The following is a 21,120-nucleotide window of genomic DNA, read 5'->3' on the forward strand; positions in this document are numbered from 1 at the left end:
AACCAGTTTCAATGATTCCTTCAAGCCTTTAGCTGTTACTCTAGGGTTCTTTTTTATCTCATAGAACATTCTGTATTGCGCCCTTCGCTGGGCACCCACTTCTAGGGAGAATAGCCACAGTACTAAGTCGTCCCCATTGCTGGTAATTCCAAAGGGTTCACTTTTTATTGCTATTTATTGCATACTGTATGTTCACTAATTCAATCAATATGCCAACAAGGTGCGCAGCTGTTATCTAGAAAGCCCAAAATACTAAAGATCACTGATTTTGGATTAATTTGCTGTAACGAATTCTGCTCCGCATAATTTATGTTTTTATGCAGGCACAATTTCACTTTTACAGCTAATGTTTGCAATGCAGAAAGCATATTATTTTCATTCATTCTGACACTTCTGAAATGCCCTGTTCAGTAATAAAAAGGTTACTGGAAGATACATTAGACAGGAATCTGCATACATTTGCAGTTTCCCATGAAAATTCATTTAGATTTGGTTAGTTACACTGCAATGAGCATAGGGCAAAAATATTTTTTACAATACCCAATGGTATTGACAGATAAATTAATTAAAGCACATCAAGAAATCAGATTTAAGAAACAAGTGGCTTAGGTGAGCTTTAGGTGCAATTGATTTTGTAATTTTAAAACCTCATATAAATAATTTTAAATATATTAAGTCAGACAATAAAAAAATGCGTATCTAACATTTATATCACTTCACAGAGGTGATTCAGATTCTGCAAAATCTTCAGAATTATTTCTTATTTTTCCTACTGTAACCCCCTATTTTCCTGACTTGCCCCACCCTAATGCCCTTTGCAAACCAGACTTAACTTTCTTAATTCTCCGTTTATTAAATACTAGTAAAAAAAAAATACAATACAGTATGGCATGGAATGAAGATACATTCACAAAAAAATTAACAAAAGTGGCACATAGTTATCTGTTACAATGAAGCAGCCAAATAACAGTACGTTAGAGGAGAACAGCGCTGAGTGGCCGTGTGATGTAATTCTGCAAAGACAGCCCATGACCACAGAATGTTTGACTGTGATGAGACGGAGAAATAATAACCTGTTGAAAACATTGGGTAAGAAAAACAAAATAAAACATAATAAAACGAAAAAAGCGAGGCACATAACGGTGTGTCATCATAGAAACAGTAAAATCAATGGAGAAAATAGATAGTCGACAGCGACCCAGGCCCAGAACTCACGGTAGGTCACCCATTATGACCCAGGGATATGGAGTACACAACAGTCGGTAACAAATCAGGAATCCAAAACCGTGGAGAATGAGGGAGAGGAAAGAAATTTGTGCCACGGATACCACTTCAACTCGTGTTTGTGTGCAAGACCTTTAGCAGGCATAATTAAGTCTTCCATTTGATAAACCAAAGACATTTTATTAAGCCAAACCGCAATAGATGGGGAAATTGCTTGTTTCCAAAATTTCGGAATAACTGACTTGGCCGTGGTTAAAATAAGAAAGGTCAGAGAACGTTTGTATTTCCCATAAAGGAGTGGGGTATGATGGAGAAGGACCGCTGCCGGTGACGGGGCGCAGACTTAACTTTCTAAGCTACTCATCTAACTTGTTGCCAGTATTTGCCAGTATCAAAAGCTTAATTTCATTGGAAATATAGCATTGATACTTCCATGAATCTGTTCTAGATATACCTGGTTCCTGACACACTGATACCTTGTAACATTTTGAAGGGTATAAATGTATTATGATTATTATCACAAGAGTGGTACAACACTCCCATCATTATATACTGAGCTAGGCACTGATGGTGGTACAGCATGACTCCTATCACTATATAATGAGCCAGAAATTGATGGAGGTACAGCATAACTCTTATCACTATATACTAAGAAAGGCATTGACAGTGTCACTGTATAACGCTTATCTCCTATCATCATTTTTGTTTGCATTTTCTTGCATTTTCAGTCTTACTCGGGTTCTCCCACTCTCACACCATCACACACTCTTACACTCTTCCAAACTCAACTCACACTCTTACTGTCAGGCACTTACCTGTCATCCTCCGCAGGGGGGGGCATGGTGGTGCGACGGGATGCTGGTCTTAGCGGCTCCGTCTGTCGTCCACTTCGCCGTCCTGTTCTTCGCTTTCCACATCCACAGGAGGAGCCGGAGGCAGTGGCAAAGGGAGGAGGGGGATGTCGTCAGGTTGGGCAGCACTTCTAAAAGTTGTTACAGCACCACCTTCTCCTGTAGATGATGTGTGCGAGGGGAAGTGGGAGGGAAAGCCCTGAGTTTAGTTGAAGGGGCGGCACTTACATGGTGCGTGCCGGATATCACTTCGTTTCATTCTGGACTTCATCCGCTGCTATATCAGGGCGCTGGTGTTTGGCTGCACAACCCTAGGTGCTCAACACCTGGGTGAGTGTGGTCGCCCTGCACCAGGCCCTGTCCAACTCCACTCCTGCGCAATACTTAACTCCTGAACGCAATATGACATCATCCGGGTGCTAAGCATCAATCCCTGGCAGTATTGTGAGGGAGTGAAGCAGAGGTCTGTAGGAAAATGTATTATTACAACAATTTACGCAGCGCTTAATACAATACATATATTCAAGGGGTATGAAAAGACGAGGATTGACAGACTAAGAAAAAACGATTCATTAGGTGGAGAGAGCACCTTGTGTTCCCTTCATTTTGGGGCATTTAGAGGGAGATCCATGATCCTCCAACTGACCCTGCTCCTCCAGCAGCAGAAAGTTAAGTCTGCCCCTGGAAAGAGCTGGCGGCTCCGCCTGGATGGTGCGGTGCCCCTCTGATTAAGGCGCCGGCTGCTTGGTACTAAGGCCAGTCCTGCCGTGCAGCTTGTGGCTGGGCACACAAGCACATGCAACATGAAGGGAAAGGTAGGTCAGTGAAGGAAAGGAAGAATAAGGCATGCCCAAAATCTCTCCCCTATCCTGGGATTAAAGATACTGACCTGGAGCTCCTGGGAAGCACCGCATGACTCATGCTCACAGTTATGTGCATAGGTCAGGGCGAAATGAAAACCATATGAAATGAAACAATTGCTCTCACTGCAGTTACTTATCTTACTTTAATGAGTCTTTAAACATCAAGGCAATAAAACACATGTTCCTGTATTATTCAATGAGTAATGCTGTTCTTGATGTCAAATCATGCTCCTTTTCCTGTACATTGTAAACACTCAAAAACAATTAACAAATAAATATTCCTCCAAGCCCAATACTTGCATGCAGTGTATCCTAACATGACATTTGATGCAGGAGCCGGGATGATTATGCATCTCATTGCACCCATATGTCAGTTTGGTGGAGCTGAGTAAATCAGACATGTCTGTCCTGTCAGTATTGATAAGGTGAATGATTCCTATGACCTTCACAGACCTTTGCTGTTGAAAAGCCAGTATCCAAATCTTTAAGGTCAAAGAACAATTGAAAAAGCATCTGCACCAATCCACATATAGACCTAAGCAGCTCTCTGATACTTTACACCTATCATTCAAGAACAGCCTAGCCTAAATCTATATAATAAGTACTCTGTATGTGTCACACAATGGTTAAATACATGACCACTTTTGTGCCTTTGAAAGTTCACTTATTTTTGGAAAATGTAAGAGGTAGTTGTTATCATAATTGCCTGTTTTGAGACCCTTTCTGTTACTTGGAATGTATTTAATGGTCTGGAACTTTCTTAGAGATGAGATCAATATAGCTTTGGCTTTGGTATAATATATTATAGAAGAAGCATTTATACCGCATTGTTGAGTCAATGCGTAGTTTGAATGTTTTCTTATATTCTTAAATTTCAAAACCAGTTAAGTGACATATTTAGCATATAATGCATACCTCCCAAAATCTGAAATGGCCAAAAGTGGAACATGTTTGTTTTAACGTTATGTCTAGTGGGCAGGACTTTATGTGACATTTTGAAGCATTTTGAAGCCCAAAGGGATATTTTTTATGTTTCAATCCATAGATTGTAAGCTTGTTTGAGCAGGGCCCTCCTCACCTGTTGTATCTGAAAGTCAAATTGTTATGTTACATACTACTTGTTTTGTCCTGTCCACCCATTGTACAGCTCTACGGAATTTGATGGTGCTATAGAAATCAATCAATAATAATAATAATATGACTGCAGATCACTGTGACACACTCATAACCAACAATCATGTTAAGGTCAAAAGTGACATCAGAGGAGAAAGCAGTCTTCGGTTTTTCATGAGTCCTGTCCCTCTAAAGGTGACTGCTTTGCAGTATATCTATTAGTATCAAGATCAATAGTTATTTTTCCTTTAGGGCAAGGCTGTAGAAATCAATTATGTTTCTGTGCATTTTGAAAAACTGTGAGCAGTTTGTCTGCTTAGTAGAACAGCATGGGGGCTATGCTGATCTGCCATTCACTCCCAGGAAAATGCCCTGTAGTTCATAATATTTAATTACTCTGGAGAGAATCACCAAACACAGAGATGATAGACAGAGAGATGGAAAGTATAGAACATGTGGGAGGGAAGAGGGCAGATCCTGTAAGTGGTGCCTGATACACTGCTAATGACTGTTGGTTCCAAATAGAATCCTACTAATATCTATAAATAAATCTGAAAGCACTCAAAGGATTATGAAATTCAAAACCACTGATTTATAGTCCAGGAAACATTATACCTTTTAATGTAAATTGAGTCTGGAATGTACTGTGGAAATGAAAATGCCAAATCAATTTATCAAAGTGAGAATACATGTTTCTGCATGATTGTATTAGGTGATAATATGGCAATTATGTGCCTGGTGAAGATTTTCTGACATGTAAAAGTGTGTGTTTCCAAAAGCGAGGAAAAGGAAGTGAAGAGTATGTTTTTTTTAATAAGAGAGGACACAGCCAACCATACATTAAAATGTCTCAAATTAATAAATTATGATTAAACTTAAGGAATGAAAATTACATTGAGGTTAATATATCAATGAAATGGTTTTACGTGGTTAAGAAGAAGACAATCCATAAACGCACAATAGAGATGTATTAAATTGTTTCTATTACTTTGCCACTAATTTTATGGTTCCAGGCGGTGATCACATCTGCTATGTCTGGCAGCTGTGGAAAAATTGTCCTACTTTTACAATTTTGATAAACAAAGAAACACTACTTTTTATAATGATTGTGTTCTTAAGTAACTTTATTTTTTTTTGTTGCTTTGAATAGTGACACAATCAAGAGGTGCTTCAGACAACTTCCAGAGGTTTTCAGCATCTTCAACATATCTCCCAGTGAACTATAGAATTGAAAGTGTAGATACTAGTTTCCTTTTAAAGGAGAGCAACCAAGACTTTATGAGGAACTCAAGTTTGCAATCTAGAGTCGAGTCATTTTTCATTCAAAAAGCAAGAAGACCACCAATACTGAATGCTAGTTATGGACCTTTTTCTTCAGAGCGAGACATTTCAGAAGACTTATTATCAACTTCCCGTCTGTTTGGGAACAACAAGTTTACTTTTAACTGGGTACTTAAAGCATATATCATCAACGAAAAGGTTTATCCCAACAAACCTAAAGTTAAAGTCTTATTTTACATTGCAGGCAGAGATTGGGATGATTATAGTGCCACTGAAAAACTTCCTTGCCTAAGATTGTTTGCATTTAGGGAGACCAGAGAAGCTAAAGGAAGCTGTAGGTTGCAAGGAATTCTAGGATTCTGTGTGGCAGAACTGGAGTTCCAGCCATCTTGGTTTAGTTCTCCCCCAGTGGTTGTGGGGCGTAAGAGAAATCCCGAGCAGTCTGACGGTATCCCTGTGGAACTGTACTACAATATCCATTTAGAGGAAGAGAAAACAGAATGTACACCTGAGGAAACTAGAAAAGGAAATGCAATTCGACAAGGCAAAGACACAACGGAAGATGTTTTGTCTCATATACAAAGAATCGGCACAATCATTTTGTACCGTGTGCCAGAAAATTCCCAGGTGACTGAACTCAGGTTGGATAACCATGTTGCCCTCTGGCTGCCATCGAAGCCAGCCAAGCAAGGAGAGGTGTTTAAAGTCTATGTCACTGTTGCTAATAATTCAACACTGGATCAGTTTACTTTAAGGTAAGCTTAATTATTCAGTACAAAGAAATGACAAATTTGGATATTGTCAAATGGCACACCAAACTGTTGTGCAACCAAGCACAATGATATAGGACATATTGGGATGATGGGATGATCCCAATATGCAGTTTAGAATGTCCCGATTACACACATATGAGGTTATATCATATAATGTAATGTGTGAATTGTGTAGGAATGCGTATTCCAGTTATCAAGATGGGAGAAACAATGGCATAAAAACTGCCAAACTGCCAAACTGTCCCTTTAAGCAAATCATATTTATATGAAATGTCACTTCTTAAATAAAATAGCTGTATTACTTACCGTAGCATTAATCACTGCCAGTCCTCACTGTCTGGACGTGAGGATTAACCCCTTAATGACAAAGCCCGTACATGTACGGGCTTAAAATGCATTGTTTTGAATGGGTTTAGGGACCGCTCATTGTCCTTAAGGGGTTAAAAAACAGATATGGCCACATCTGGCACGTTTACTATAGGCGAGTAAAAGCAGGTAGAATGAAGTGACTGGCAATATGGTAAGTAAGAAAGCTTTTTTACTTAAATGTTTAAGGTAACAATTGTGCAAACCATACTTTTCATATAAATAGGGGTTTATTTTTTAGTTGCATAAAATAGTTTACTGAGATTTATATATATACAGTTACAGGGCCAGTCTAGGTGGCTGGACTAAGGTGGGCTTAACAATGCCCAAGGCACGTTCACAAGAGATCTTTACCTATATGTAGAAATTAAAAAAAGAAATCAGTATTGCAATATAAAATGATACCTTTTAATGGGACTAACATTCCCTTTCGAGAGTATAAAACTCCCATTTTGTCAAGTCAAAAAAGCAAAAATATACATACATACAATAGACATAGCAAGTAGGTGGAGATAAAGGGGCTTCTTGTCAGGGAAGACATTAGGTCAAGGACTGGTGCTGCTAAAACTTGTAGCAGACCTTTGGATGATAGGTTTGAAGACACTCCAACCATCATATGCATCTACATTTACAAGAACAAGTCCAGTATCATTGTTTGTATGCGTAGAACAGGATCTGCCAATTTCCATAGCAGACTGGAGCTCAAGCTGTAGTGCATATGAAAATCATACAGTTTTTAACCATAATGTGTAATTTTGTAAAAAAGATGGATTATTCATTTTATAGCATAAGGTATTCATATATTGTAATACAATTAATAATATGAAACGTTTATTTTCATATAATTACATCTGCAGTATTTTGGAATGTATAAACATATTAACAAAGGAGCTGACAATACAATAATTCACTGTATAAGTGTTTCTCCTGCCATTTCTACCTGAATATGGGTAGTATGAATGTATTTATTAAAATAAACCATGCTAATGTAACTTGAGCTAACAGTGATGTAGCTATAAATTTATTTCTTAATTAAAGACCATCAGTTATGTCATAACTAATCAATAAAAATAACCTACGGGTTCATGGACAGTTCTTTCAGATTACAGCATTGTAATCTGATAAACTATTAAATTTCAATTGTTATCTTTTGTAATAAAAGGTAACAAACACGTAACTAAGAGGAGATAGGAATGCTCAGAATGATCCCTACTTCGGGCTGCTTTACTCGGTTAACATCAGAAAAGGCTTAATACCCCAACCTTGATCTTGTGACCCCATCAGCAGATTGTTGATTTGCTAAAGTAGAGGCATTCACTGATCTGAGTTTCAGGTTGTTTTTATTCCCCGCTTGCTTGCTAATGCCTCATCATGCGCCCTAAGCTCTAATGCATTTTGTCGAACACACATGGATATCCAGCTGAGTAGGAGAGACAGCTGCAACTCTTGCCACGTTATCACAGGAAATATGCCAACCTGGTATGACTCTGCTGAAAGATGGCAGCTTGTGTGACCGAAAACAAGAACATTCTATTGCGAACCTTAGTTTGTGTATCATTAAATCAATACCTTGTTTTAGACATCTCCCCTTCATCTTTTTACTTGGTTTGTATAGTACCATATTTTCATTCATCCCTTTGTAAAATATACCTTTATACTGAAAGTAGGGTTGCCACCTTTCTTGCCAAAAAATAGCAGCAATGCTAATTTGCATAATTAATTATATATGTGTGACATCACAGAAACATAATGTGCACCTACCTCCCCACCCAAATATTTCCTGTCACAGAAACATAATGTGCACCTACCTTCCCCCCAAACAAATATTTCCTGTCACAGAAACATAATGTGCATCTACCCCCCCCAATTTTTCCTGTCACAAAAACATAATGTGCACCTACCTTAGTTTACTTTTATCAGTGCAGGCAGGAGTAAGGACATAAGGCTTTTTCCTCCCGAGTCCACAGGCAGTGAGCTTGCACAGGCCGGCCGGTAGCGCTGCGCTAAAGACAGAGTGGCAGGAGGGCGAACACTCTAATGGGTGCTCCCTCTCCTGCCCAGGGCCGAACTGGGAAGGAAAAGCAGCCCTGAAAACATTTGGAGACCAACCCCATATAGTTTATCTCGCGGTCAAGCTCTTGTACCCACATGCACCCATTATACATACCCGAGTCACACTATCTGCCATACAAATAACTTTAAAACATTCTTTTTATCACATTATTTGTATTAAAATGCCAGAAAGCAAAAGTGTTAAAAGGCCCTAATAAATTAAATACATTAGACATAATGGAATCAAAACTACTGCAAAAATTTTTAGATGAAAAAATTCCATTTTATTTCTTTATTAATTCATGTAAACTATTTTTTCTTAAATACCTTAAAAGGCATATCATGGGACAGAGTGGCATATAGGGGGGTATAAGGCATTTCTGGAGGCAGAGTGGCATATAGGGGGTTAAAAGGCATTTCTAGCAGCAGAGTGGCATATATGGGGTTAAAAGGCATTTCTGGAGGCAGGGTGGCATAAAGGGGGTTAAAAGGAATATCATGGGGCACTCTGCCTCCAGAAAAGCCTTATGCCCCCCAATATAACAGCCCCCCCAACTTCTGACTCCCTGGTGTCTGGTAGGGGCAGCAGGTGGAGGCTGCCGTTCATGAAATTAAACGCCTCCGGCCACCGGCGCCTGTAACGGGTTCACCAAGAGAGCTGTAGCAACTCCCAGAGATCACCCACATGTATCCTCCTCTTGTCCTCGGAATCACTTCCAGCACCAGCCAGCATGCACACCTTGGAACCCTGCTATGTGTACCCAATAAGTAGACACAACTACCTTGAATTGAGTACAGCAGGAATGAACAGTTTATGGGGGTTCTGGGCTGACTGCTCGGCACCTCTGGGGACTGCAGGTGGCGACCGTAGTCCAATCCACCTGCATGGTACAAATGTTTGTATGATCCTCGGTGAGGGGAGGAAAGCCACATGCATCCCCTCCTGTATACTCCATCTGCTGGGGAGAGATGTCAATCTGCCTCTCTCCCATTGCCAACACTTCTGCTGGGGATATAGGATCCATAGAAATCACTGCCTCTGGGCAACCTTGGGGGGGTAAAGCCAATGGAGCTGGGGTCACAGAGGGGAGCGGGCAGAGGCCAGCGGCACTCTGCCCCGAGGGCAGCGCTTCAGCTGCATTTGTAAAATCCAGGGGCACCACCAACTCTGTGGCTGCCTGACCGGACCCTCCTTGGTTACTGCGGTCAGGCTTGGGAACAAGTGGAAGGGGTGAGCAGAGGCCAGCACCGCTCTGCCTCGAAGCCAGCAGTTCAGCTTGGGGATCTGGCTGGGGCATGCAGGGGGGTCTTGGTCAGTTTCTGGGCCATATTGCGGGGGATAGGGCAAAGTGTCTGGGGTGAGGGAAAGGAGTGGGCAGAGGCCAGTTGCGCTCTGCTCGGATGTTAGTGCTTCTGGTGGGGGCACAACACTCACAGGATCCACTGGGGCACACTGCTGAGCACGGTCAAAGAGTTCTCGGTAGGCCTCCTCCAGGAACCATTCTTGGTAAACCAAATAATCGAAATCAGCCCACAAGTCGGGCAGGTAACAGGGCACATCTGCGAGAATCCCTTCCCTGAACTCCCGGATCTCCTTGCACCGATATTTCGATGGGCTCCCAAATTCTCGGTCCTCTTGTAGGCTTTCCATTATCAATCCCGGGCCGCCAAAGTCATCGCCCTCTGGCATGTAGTCATCCTTCAGTCATCCTTCAGCTCTGGACACCACTGCACGGCCTGCCAATACAGGGCCCGGTATCCACAATGCACAGTCATTTCAAGTGGAAGCAACTTCTCCAACTCAGCCACCAAGTCCTCTTGAGGCTGCTCTCCCAGGTACTGCATTTGCCAATCTAGTTGTAGCACGTACCATTTGTTGGAGGATGGGAGGACTTTTCCCCCGGACACCCTGGTCCACTCTGAGAGCCTCCATCCAGCCATTTATGTAACTTGCGACTCTGCTGTGCACCAACACGTCCTGTAGTGCTGGAACCATCTTTGGCGTGCTGCTGGTATATCCGCTGGTACTCCGCTGGGACGTTTGCAAGGAGGATCCCGCCGCTGCCGCCAATGTAACGGGTTCACCAAGAGAGCTGTAGTAACTCCCAGAGATCACCCACATGTAGCCTCCTCTTGTCCTCGGAATCACTTCCAGCACCAGCCAGCATGCACACCTTGGAACCCTGCTATGTGTACCCAATAAGTAGACACAACTACCTTGAATTGAGTACAGCAGGAATGAACAGTTTATTGTTGTAAAACATAGACTGATATAGCCACAGAACTTCACAGAACATAAATCAACATTGATAAACAGGTACATGTAGACAACCCAACCTTTAATCCCCTTTAGCTACTGAATATCCCCCTGGTAGCCATCCTGTTAATGGGATTAGTTTACACAATGGAGTTCCTGCCTGTTTGGCAGCCAGGCTGGAGCCATCTCTGAGTACCTTGGGCCCCTGTATGACAGGTCATTCTGTCACAGCGCCTAATGAAATTAAAGGGGCCGGCGTGCACACACCGTGCCACCCAATGGCCGTGCCTCAGCTCTTCGTCCCAACCCTTTTAAGACATGTGACAAAGTGCTGAGGCACGGCCATTGGGCAGCGCGGTGAGTGCACGCCGGCCCCTTTAATTTCATTAGGCGCCGGTGGCCGGTGAGGCTGCTTTCAATCGCGCTTGCAGCCGCCCAGTGGCTGTTTTGAATGTTGGCTGGCCGGTCGGGGGGAAATTTCCCGGTATCCCGGTGGGCCAGTCCGGCCCTGCTCCTGCCAATCACAGGGTGCTCTAAATACCGGCTGTGCCGGTGACATACCGGCCAGGTGGCAACCCTAATTGGCAGGAATGGGAATGATACTTTTATAATGGCAGGGATTGGACTGTTTGCTAGTTTTGCTATCTAGTAATAGAGATGATTGGAAGACTGTAGAAATATTGATGATTTATTGAGTTTTATAAAATCCATTTTATACTGCTCAATCCAAAACTTACTGTGATCACCATGATCCTTGTGTATACATACTGATTGCATTTCTTATTTTAAAATTACGTTTTAGATATCTAGATGCCTCTTAGATATCCAACATAGTAAACTGATAGTACATAACATTGTTTAGCTATAGTGCAAATGGGATGAATTCAATGCCAGAGACAAATTACGATTAATGGAATAGCAATCATCGGATAGATCGTAATTTATAAAAAGGCTTGCATTTCACATTGAAAAGGTTAACTGCACACATAGGCGTTTGCACTTAAGAAGTTACTGGGGTTAATAACACACTCATAAAAGTTGCACTTCAGCATTTACAAAGTTATATACAAACGCATGCAAGATGTGCACTCTAGCATTGAAGAGGTTAACTGCACATTGATGATTTGTACTTTAGCATTATATACCACCCTGTTAGTAAAGTAAAACTTCCATTATATCACAGCTAAGCCCCTGACCTTCTGGTATTAGATAATGACCTCTTGTTCTAACCTTTGAGAGAAACATCCCCCCTGTACTTTGTTTAATCCTTTTATGTATTTAAATGTTTCTATTATATCTTTTCTCTCTTCTGTCCTTCAAGCTATACATGCATATTGAGATTCCTGTCAGAGGGAAGGCCAGGTTGTTAGAAAACATACTCTGGTTATTTACTTTGGTACTGATCTTCTGTAACGGCAACTAAGATGAAAATAGCTGTTACTTTAACTCTCGAATTGCCTATTTATATAAACCTTTTTATAAGTCTTGTTTTGACCCAATGCAGTGGGCCCTTATCATGTTGGCATATTTTTTCATTATACTATATAATTGAATTTGACATTTTGTGGTATTAGTATGTGCATGGTTATTATATTTTTGTTATGGCCATAGATGGACACTGAGTATTCTGTGAGGTTCCCTAGAATAATGATAACTCTGCCCCAGTATCTAATAAAGCACTCACTTGTTGTGGTCTGGCCTATGTATTGGAATTGGTCCTTTTGTTTCATAACTGCAACTTTGGATGGCTTGCAGCGATGAGGATGGGGACTTGCCTTACCTTTATAATGGCATCAGCATATGGGGTGGATCAAGGCATCTCAAGTTTTGCAGGTGGGTCTTTTTGCACTCTGGTGGAATGAAGCTCCACCTACATCTTCATTTTTAGTTGCTCCCTTCTTGGGCCTGGCAGTAACTTCCCTTTTCTCCTCAGTTTGCACCTGCATTTCACCAGTACATTAGTAGGTTCCCTGTCTATCTCTCCTGTAGCAACCCCACTACCTAAGAAAATAAGGTACATTTGTTTATGTGTTAACTTGAATCATTAAGCATCCTGGTTCCCTATCCCCTCTTTCTGCTCTGTCTTTTTACTGTGTCTTAGACAATCTAACCTTTTCCAAGGTCCCTAACTGTTCAATAAGATTCCTGGACACATACACTGTTGCTCCAGAACCTTTGAGGGCACTGAACATGGTGAGAGTTGGTACCATTTTGATATATATACCTTCAAAGAGTTTATTCCTCATCCATGGTGTACATCACTCAGTTTCAGGTCCTGTCCATATCTCTGTGTAAAATCTGATTGGGGGATATGTTATTGGATCTTGCACTGATCTGTGGAAACATGCTATTTTCCTCAAACACTGGATGCCTTCACCCAACATATGCCAGGACTGGTGTCATTCACCTGCGTGGGCATTTCATATGCACCACAGGATCGGAGCAGCGAGGCTGGTAACTGTTCTATGGCACATTGCCTGAATTTATCCCCTAATTCTGGGAGTTCCCTAGCATTATAACTATGTCTGTGAATTTACTTTCTGCTTATGTTGCTGCAGACCCAGGGGTTTCAAGAACTCTTGCCGGCGCCGCTCCTGCCCCTTGTAGTGATATCCCATCTTTGTCTACTTATGACTATAAGCAGACAGCTACCTCCTCCAGTTTCACCTCGATCTCTTCTGTAGTCTTCTCGAGTCTGTACTATCTCAGGGCTCAATTTTTCTGATTCTCCTGTCTCTACAAAGGTATGAACCCCAACCATACTACCTGCTGTTAAACATTTTTTTCTTGCTCTGTTGTGATTTAGGCTCTGTATTGACAACATATGAAACAGATTCATCAACCTGTATCTGATTTTAGGTTTGTTAATCTCTTGTAGTACTCTACGAAATGGCACATGGTTGGTTGTTCGAGATGAAGTGTATCTATTTGTTCTTGAACCGTTTGGAGTTCTTGCTGCAATATTCACCCCACAGATGCATTGACCCTCTGCTCCGCTGGGGAGTACCGTAATAAATCTAAATAGACAGCAGCCTGTAGTGGGTCATCCAGTTACTGTCATACAAACTGTTTATATTGCCAGACCATTGGGGTCCACAGTCTGGAACTACCTCTCTCCCAGCTCCTGAAGCTTCAGTAGGGTGATCTGTCCCTGGTCTTGCAACAGAGGGCCTGTGCCCCCTTGGTCCTGCAACTCTTGTTGACCTTAGCTAGAACATGCAGCTGATGAAGAGGCAGGAGAGAAAGGAGGGACAGAAGGATTTGGGTGATAAAGAGGGGCATTGGGTACATGTAATAATAATAATAATTAACAGACATATTTCCCTGTAATTTTTAGCCTCTTGGTGTACCTTGCAATAAGTTTTATTTATCTTATTTAGCATTGAAGAATATCCCACTGAGATTTCTTTACATAACTTGTTCACTCATGACCATGGAAATATGTTAAAAGATTTCTCACATTCCCTTAAGCAATGATTTGCCCCCTAGGATTATTGCAGTTAAAGTGTGAATTAAACTAATGGGCGATGATTTAGAGCAAATGGGACCTTACAGATGTAAAATATTCACACATTTCACCCAGGATAACAAAAATGTTATATGTAGTTTATTTTATTTATTTAGCGCATATTTAATGTTAATGTCTCCAAGAGCTGTGAAAGTATATTTTACCCACATCAAAAAAGTATTTTAGCTGATGCTGTGGAATACATACCATTTTCTTTATACAGTAAAATGAATTTATTTCATTATAAGGGCTTCCACAGACAGGCACATTTACAGGGAAATTAAAAGATGCATGATTGCAGTCTGGGGGTTATAAGGGGAAATTAAAAAATGCTTATGAAACGAAATAAGGGAAAATTAAATAAGACTTATGTCCATGACATTGGCTTTGGTCCCCTCATGGAAAGATAATTTGGACATCCTTTGCTGTGCTCTTTTTTAGCTGTACTATCATGTTACATTTTGTTTTATCAAATTGCAAATACAGTTTTTTTTATATATTATAAAGAAATTGGTGCATTCCTTAACATTATATCATTTACCAGTCTTCAGAGTAGACTCTGATTCTTTGATTTAATAAATAAATTCAGAAACATACATGGCTGTTTGAGAAAAAACAGAGGTTACCAGCTTATCATTGTGTTGACTACTAATCATGCATAGCACTGGGTTGTCTTCTAGATCAACACCTATAAATAGTAAAACATATATATATATATATATATATATATATATATACACATAATGGCATTAGCCAACAGGGAGAGAGTCCAGACAGTTTTCATAACTAGGACTTAGTCCAGGCCCGGACTGGCCATCGGGCACACGGGGCATTTGCCCGGTGGGCCGGGCCGGAGCAGGGCCGCGGCCGGGCCAGCCAGGGCCGAATTGACTTAGGGGCTACCTTAAAATAGGCCCAGTCAGGACCGGACTGACTGGGCCTATGCGGTCGTCCTTAACGCAGGGCAAAAGGGGCACCTGCCCCTTAAGCCTGCAGCAACTACGACCGGGCCCGCTACTTACCGGCAGACACGCGCGAGCAGCGTCCCTTCCACGGCCAGGGGGACGCAGGAATCCAACAGAGCCATGTGACGTACGCAGATCAGCGGAAGTCTGCGAGCGGCGCTTGCATCATCGGTTCAGGTAAGGGGGTGAGGGAGGCTGTATGGTGTATGTGAGATTGAATGAAAGAGTGAATTAATGAGTATCTGTGAAGGAGTGAGTGAATGAATGTGAATGAGTATATGTAAATCAGTATCTGAATGAGGGAATTAATGAGTATCAATGTATGAATGAATATCTGAATGAGTGAATGATTATCTGTGAATTAGTGAATAAATATTTGTGAACAAGTGAATGAATATGTGTGTGTGATAGCATGGATGTGTAAGGGGGGGCAAAGATGCCACAGGCAGGCTGTTATGGTGGCAAAGTTGCCACAGGCAGGCTGTTTTGGTGGCAAAGTTGCCACAGGCAGGCTGTTTTGGTGGCAAAGTTGCCACAGGCAGGCTGTTTTGGTGACAAAGTTGCCAAAGGCAGGCTGTTTTGGTGGCAAAGTTGCCACAGGCAGGCTGTTTTGGTGGCAAAGTTGCCACAGGCAGGCTGTTATGGGGGCAAAGATGTGAAACCGTCTGTGGAAACCCTCCGGATGCGGGTGTCAGTGTGGCAAAGCCTGTCCTGGTGTTTGTGATTGGGTGTCAGTGTGGCAGAGCCTGTCCTGTTGTGTGTGTGTTTGGGTGTCGGTGTGGCAGAGCCTGTCCTGGTGTGTGTGTGTATGTGTGTGTGTCGGTGTGGCAGAGCCTGTCCTGGTGTGGGTGGGTGGGTGTCGGTGTGGCAGAGCCTGTCCTGGTGTGTGTTTGTGTATGGGTGTCAGTGTGACAGAGCCTGTCCTGTTGTGTGTGTGTGTGTGTTTGGGTGTCGGTGTGACAGAGCCTGTCCTGGTGTGTGTGTGTTTGGGTGTCGGTGTGCCTGTCCAGAGCCTGTCCTGGTGTGTGTGTCTGGGTGTCAGTGTGGCAGAGCCTGTCCTGATGTGGGTGTCAGTGTGGCAGAGCGTGTCCTGATGTGTGTGTTCGGGTGTCAGTGTGTCAGAGCCTGTCCTAATGTGTGTGCGTGTGTCTGGGTGTCAGTGTGGCAGAGCCTGTCCTGATGTGTGTGTCTGGGTGTCAGTGTGGCAGAGCGTGTCCTGATGTGTGTGTCTGGGTGTCAGTGTGGCAGAGCGTGTCCTGATGTGTGTGTTCGGGTGTCAGTGTGGCAAAGCCTGTCCTGGTGTTTGTGATTGGGTGTCAGTGTGGCAGAGCCTGTCCTGTTGTGTGTGTGTTTGGGTGTCGGTGTGGCAGAGCCTGTCCTGGTTTGTGTGTGTATGTGTGTGTGTCGGTGTGGCAGAGCCTGTCCTGGTGTGGGTGGGTGGGTGTCGGTGTGGCAGAGCCTGTCCTGGTGTGTGTTTGTGTATGGGTGTCAGTGTGACAGAGCCTGTCCTGTTGTGTGTGTGTGTGTGTTTGGGTGTCGGTGTGACAGAGCCTGTCCTGGTGTGTGTGTGTTTGGGTGTCGGTGTGCCTGTCCAGAGCCTGTCCTGGTGTGTGTGTTTGGGTGTTGGTGTGGCAGAGCCTGTCCTGGTGTGTGTACGAACACAGAAAAGAACCCCAGCACTCCAATCAGCTTCCAATCTTTAGGTTACTTTACTCAAAGAAAGCAAAACCAAAAAGCAACATTCCGGCCAAACAGGGTCTTTGTCAAGCTCAAACGGCCCTGTTTGGCCGAAACGTTGCTATTTTTGTTATGCTTTCTGTTTTTGTTTTGCCCTTTTTCCTGCTAGCTCCCAGCTTCCTGGGAGTTGAGTGCTGAAACATTTCTTCTTTCTTTAACTGTCCTGGTGTGTGTGTGTTTGGATGTCGGTGTGGCAGAGCCTGTCCTGGTGTGTGTTTGTGTATGGGTGTCAGTGTGACAGAGCCTGTCCTGTTGTGTGTGTATGTGTTTGGGTGTCGGTGTGACAGAGCCTGTCCTGGTGTGTGTGTGTTTGGATGTCGGTGTGGCAGAGCCTGTTCTGGTGTGTGTTTGGGTGTCGGTGTGGCAGAGCCTGTCCTGGTGTGTGTGTCTGGGCGTCGGTGTGGAAAAGCCTGTCTTGGTGTGTGTGTTTGGTTATCTGTTTCCTTAATTTACAGTGGGAACTATTTCATTTTAATTTATCCAGAGAAAAAATGCCCTCCTGAATTTGTAGTGACTTCAGGGGACAAAACATTCAAGGCCCTGAAATCACCCTGAAATAGTGGAAAAGATAAGGTATTGTGTTATTTACTCTATAATATTTATTTCAAGGATTAGTCGCACTAAATTGTGGCTTAAAGGCTTCCCATGTTGAATGACCAAGTATTATGTATATGTATGTACATATATGTTTTTTCATAAAAATGGGCTGCTCAGTCTGAAATGCCTGGGCCTATTTTTTGTCCCAGTCCGGGCCTGACTTAGTCTATAGCATTGGAGAAAGGATTCTATATTTTGTGTAAAGAATACGTGTGTATGGGTTTGCATGTTACTATTCCATGCATGCCTAAGATTAAGTGAGACATTCATAATGGTTTTAGAGATCCACTCACATTAAATACAGCCAGATAATAATGTGGAAAGTGCTGTTGAAGCCCTGACATGCTCACTTAATCATTGTGGAGGACCAGAATCAATATTCTCTGACATATTTCAGGAAAACAATATACATTCGATTTTATCAGGTGTGGTTGGCTCATGTGATCTTTCTCCAAAAGTTTAAACCTGACAAATTGCATTTAAAAAAAAATATACCGTAAATGCTATTGATCCCATTCTGTGTACAAGGCTGTTCCACTTATTTAACACCCTCTTATTAAAGTAAAACTTCTTAGATTACCTCTAAAAAACTAAAAACTTTTCAATATTGCATGATTTCAGAAATATATCATATTATAAATTAAACATCACAAAGACACAAGCTCTTCCATATTATATACCTTCTGACACATTGAATTCACTTAAACAAAAGTACAGTTTTATCTGGCAAACTAAGGACATACCATTTCTGGGGATACAGTTAACTAAAAATTTGTCTAATCTTTATGAATATAATTTTAAAAAGATTTGGCCTTTGCTAAGAGAAGAACTCCGGTCATGGGGAAAGTATGAGCTGTCCTGGTTAGGCAGAGTTGCCGCCCTTAAAATGTCTTTGTTTCCAAAACTCCTATATATAATCCGCACAGTTCCAATAATACTTCCCTCAACATTCTTTAAACTCCAGCTCAAAAGAGGCTCTAGAGCCACCCCACTTACAGCTATAGCCCCGATTAAAACACCTGGAAATATTGACACAGATGCATGGAACTCTTATGGATTTCATTATGTAAATGATCTTTTCTTGGGCAACACTATTAAGGCAGAATACAATTTACCAGAAACAATGCGGATTCAATATGACATTATACTAAATGTTATTAGAAGTTTTATTGATTGCCCTGCAGAAGACATGAAGGACTGGTCAATACCCCTCACAAACCTAGAGAACATCTGCTTAAATCATCCCAATAAAGCACACATGATCACCAAGTGCTATAGTTACTTCTCATCTAGTCTTTCTAATAAACATTCTCATATGATTAGTTGGGAAAAAGAACTAGGTTTTGAAATGGATCTGTCAGAATGGTTTAGGATTAGAAAGAGGTCGGTACACAAGGCAGAGATAAAGCAGAACGAGAAATAGCACACCCACAGCTAAATAACGGACTTAGAACGGCTTAGAATGGGCAAAGACATGGAAAACAAATGGGGTTTAAATAGGAAAAAAGGCACTGGCGTCATAGGCCGCACCGTTGCATGTGTCGCGTGCGTCGGATGCAATCAGGTGCATCGGGGCTGGCATCTCCACTAAACGGCGAGTCACCGCCGTGGTCGGCGCGCGTGCGTGGAGGACGCAGCGACGTGCCCGCGGCGTGGGCGGGCGTGCACGCTGGTGGAGGTAGGACCCAAAGCCCTGTGAGTGGTAGCGGCGGTGGTAGAGGCGGAGCCGCGCGAGCGGAATGGAGGTGGAGCTGCCGGCGCCCAGCGAGCCGGCGTGAACAGCCGGAGAGAGAGCCGCAGCAAAGCACGTGACAGAGAGGCTGTGGAGCAGTAGGACATATGGAACATATATGGTGGTCCTGTACCAAACTGACCCCCTTCTGGTCACATATTCTCACAATGGTCAAATTAATAACAACTTCTATTAACTCTCTGACCCCAAAGATGGTTTTATTCAAAGTGATTCCCAATGTTATTCCCAAAGTACAGATAATTATCCTTTCCCATTTATTCATTGCTGTCCCTTCTATTCTCCCTAGACACTGGGGTAAACAAACTGTCCCAAATACACAAGAATTGTTGACACTTTATAAAGAAAATAAATCTCTAGAACTCAGTGTACGTCACAAAAAAGAGAAGTGTATTGTGTCATTTTCTGAGTTCAACTGTGATGTATTAAGATTGTACCTTGTGATTGTACATCTCATTATACTCTCATGTGGATGTACTACAGTATATATGAAAAATTTACATTAACTATTGTAAGTAGCTAAACCCCTCCCTTTTTTTTCTCTTTTTCTGTATTCCTATCTTAAAAGTTATACTTATCTGTTATATGAAAAACCTTTCAATAAAATTTAATTGAGAAAAAAAAAAACTAAAAACCCTAGGCTCTCCCCTGACACTCCAATTTGCTGACACAAACACTCAAGATAACGATAAATGCTGACACACACACACAGGGTGACACCAAATACTAATACACACACAACACCATACTTACAGATGCTAACACCACCACATATATATAGTCTAAGTAAGTGTCTGTGTATGTAAATACCGTATTTGCTCAATTATAAGACAGCCCTGATTATAAAACGACCCCCTAAAAAATCTGAATATTAAGTTAGGAAAAAAAGAAAAAGCCCTGATATGCCTTATATACCCTCCTATATGCCACTCTGCCACATGATATGCCTTTTAACCCCCTATATGCCACTCTGCCTCCAGGAAAGCCTTATGCCCCTCATATAACACTGTAATGGGTTGCTTAGTTAGGGTTATAGATACCCTATGAATCCTTTGTCTGTCCCTCCAGGATAGTCTCCAGCCTCAAAAGGCTAATAGATGGATCTTTGTCTTAGATCACAAAAGTAGTCACGACCACCATGATTGTGAAGAACAAATGGAACATTTTATTGTTAAAATGTAAAACATAGCCATATATATCCACATAATTGAATTAACATTAATAAACAGGTATATGTAGACGATCCAGACTTTAATCCCCTTTGGCTACTGAATATCCTCCTGGCAGTAATCCTATTAATGGGATTTGTTAACACAATGGAGTTCCTGCTTGAGCCATGTTTGTTATGCAGCCAGGCCGGAGCCATCTCTGTCTACCTTGGGGCCCTGTATGACAGGTCATTCTGTCACAAACACCCCCCCAACATCCCAGTGATTCTGACTCCCTGGTGTCTAGTGGGGGCAGCGGATGGAGGCCGGCGTTAGTTCCGGCAGGGGCTTCTATGACGGAGCACCGGAAGGTCATGTGATGCTGGTGCTCCATCATAGAAGCCCCGGCGGAAGTGCCAGCAGCAGCGGGGATTGTCCGTGTCCATGGACGTAGACAACCTCCACTGCTGCCGGCGCTCAGCCCTGGTGGAAGTGCCTGCAGCAGCTGAGGTTACCAGACAGGAGGATCCAGGTCCCCTGCAGTGCTGCGGGGGATCTGGATCTTAGTCTTGTAGTCAGACCTCTGTTTGAGGTCTGATTAGAAGACAACCCTGATTATAAGACGAGGGGTATTT

The 21,120-nt window shown here is 42.4% G+C and overlaps 1 protein-coding gene across 1 annotated transcript in view; it reads left to right on the forward strand.

Moving 5' to 3' along the window:
* The first annotated feature begins 950 nt into the window (after window positions 1–950).
* Window positions 951–21,120, forward strand: part of TMEM132C (transmembrane protein 132C) — a 132,274-nt gene continuing 112,104 nt past the window's right edge. The window contains exons 1-2 of the mRNA XM_089491039.1: window positions 951–1,089; window positions 5,202–6,087. Coding sequence (XP_089347165.1) covers window positions 951–1,089; window positions 5,202–6,087 — 1,025 coding nt within the window. The remainder of the gene's footprint in view (window positions 1,090–5,201; window positions 6,088–21,120) is intronic.

Source organism: Sceloporus occidentalis, unplaced genomic scaffold, assembly GCF_023333645.1.
Source record: "Sceloporus occidentalis isolate IW3139 unplaced genomic scaffold, rSceOcc1.0.p SCAF_48, whole genome shotgun sequence".
Classification (NCBI taxonomy): domain Eukaryota; kingdom Metazoa; phylum Chordata; class Lepidosauria; order Squamata; family Phrynosomatidae; genus Sceloporus; species Sceloporus occidentalis.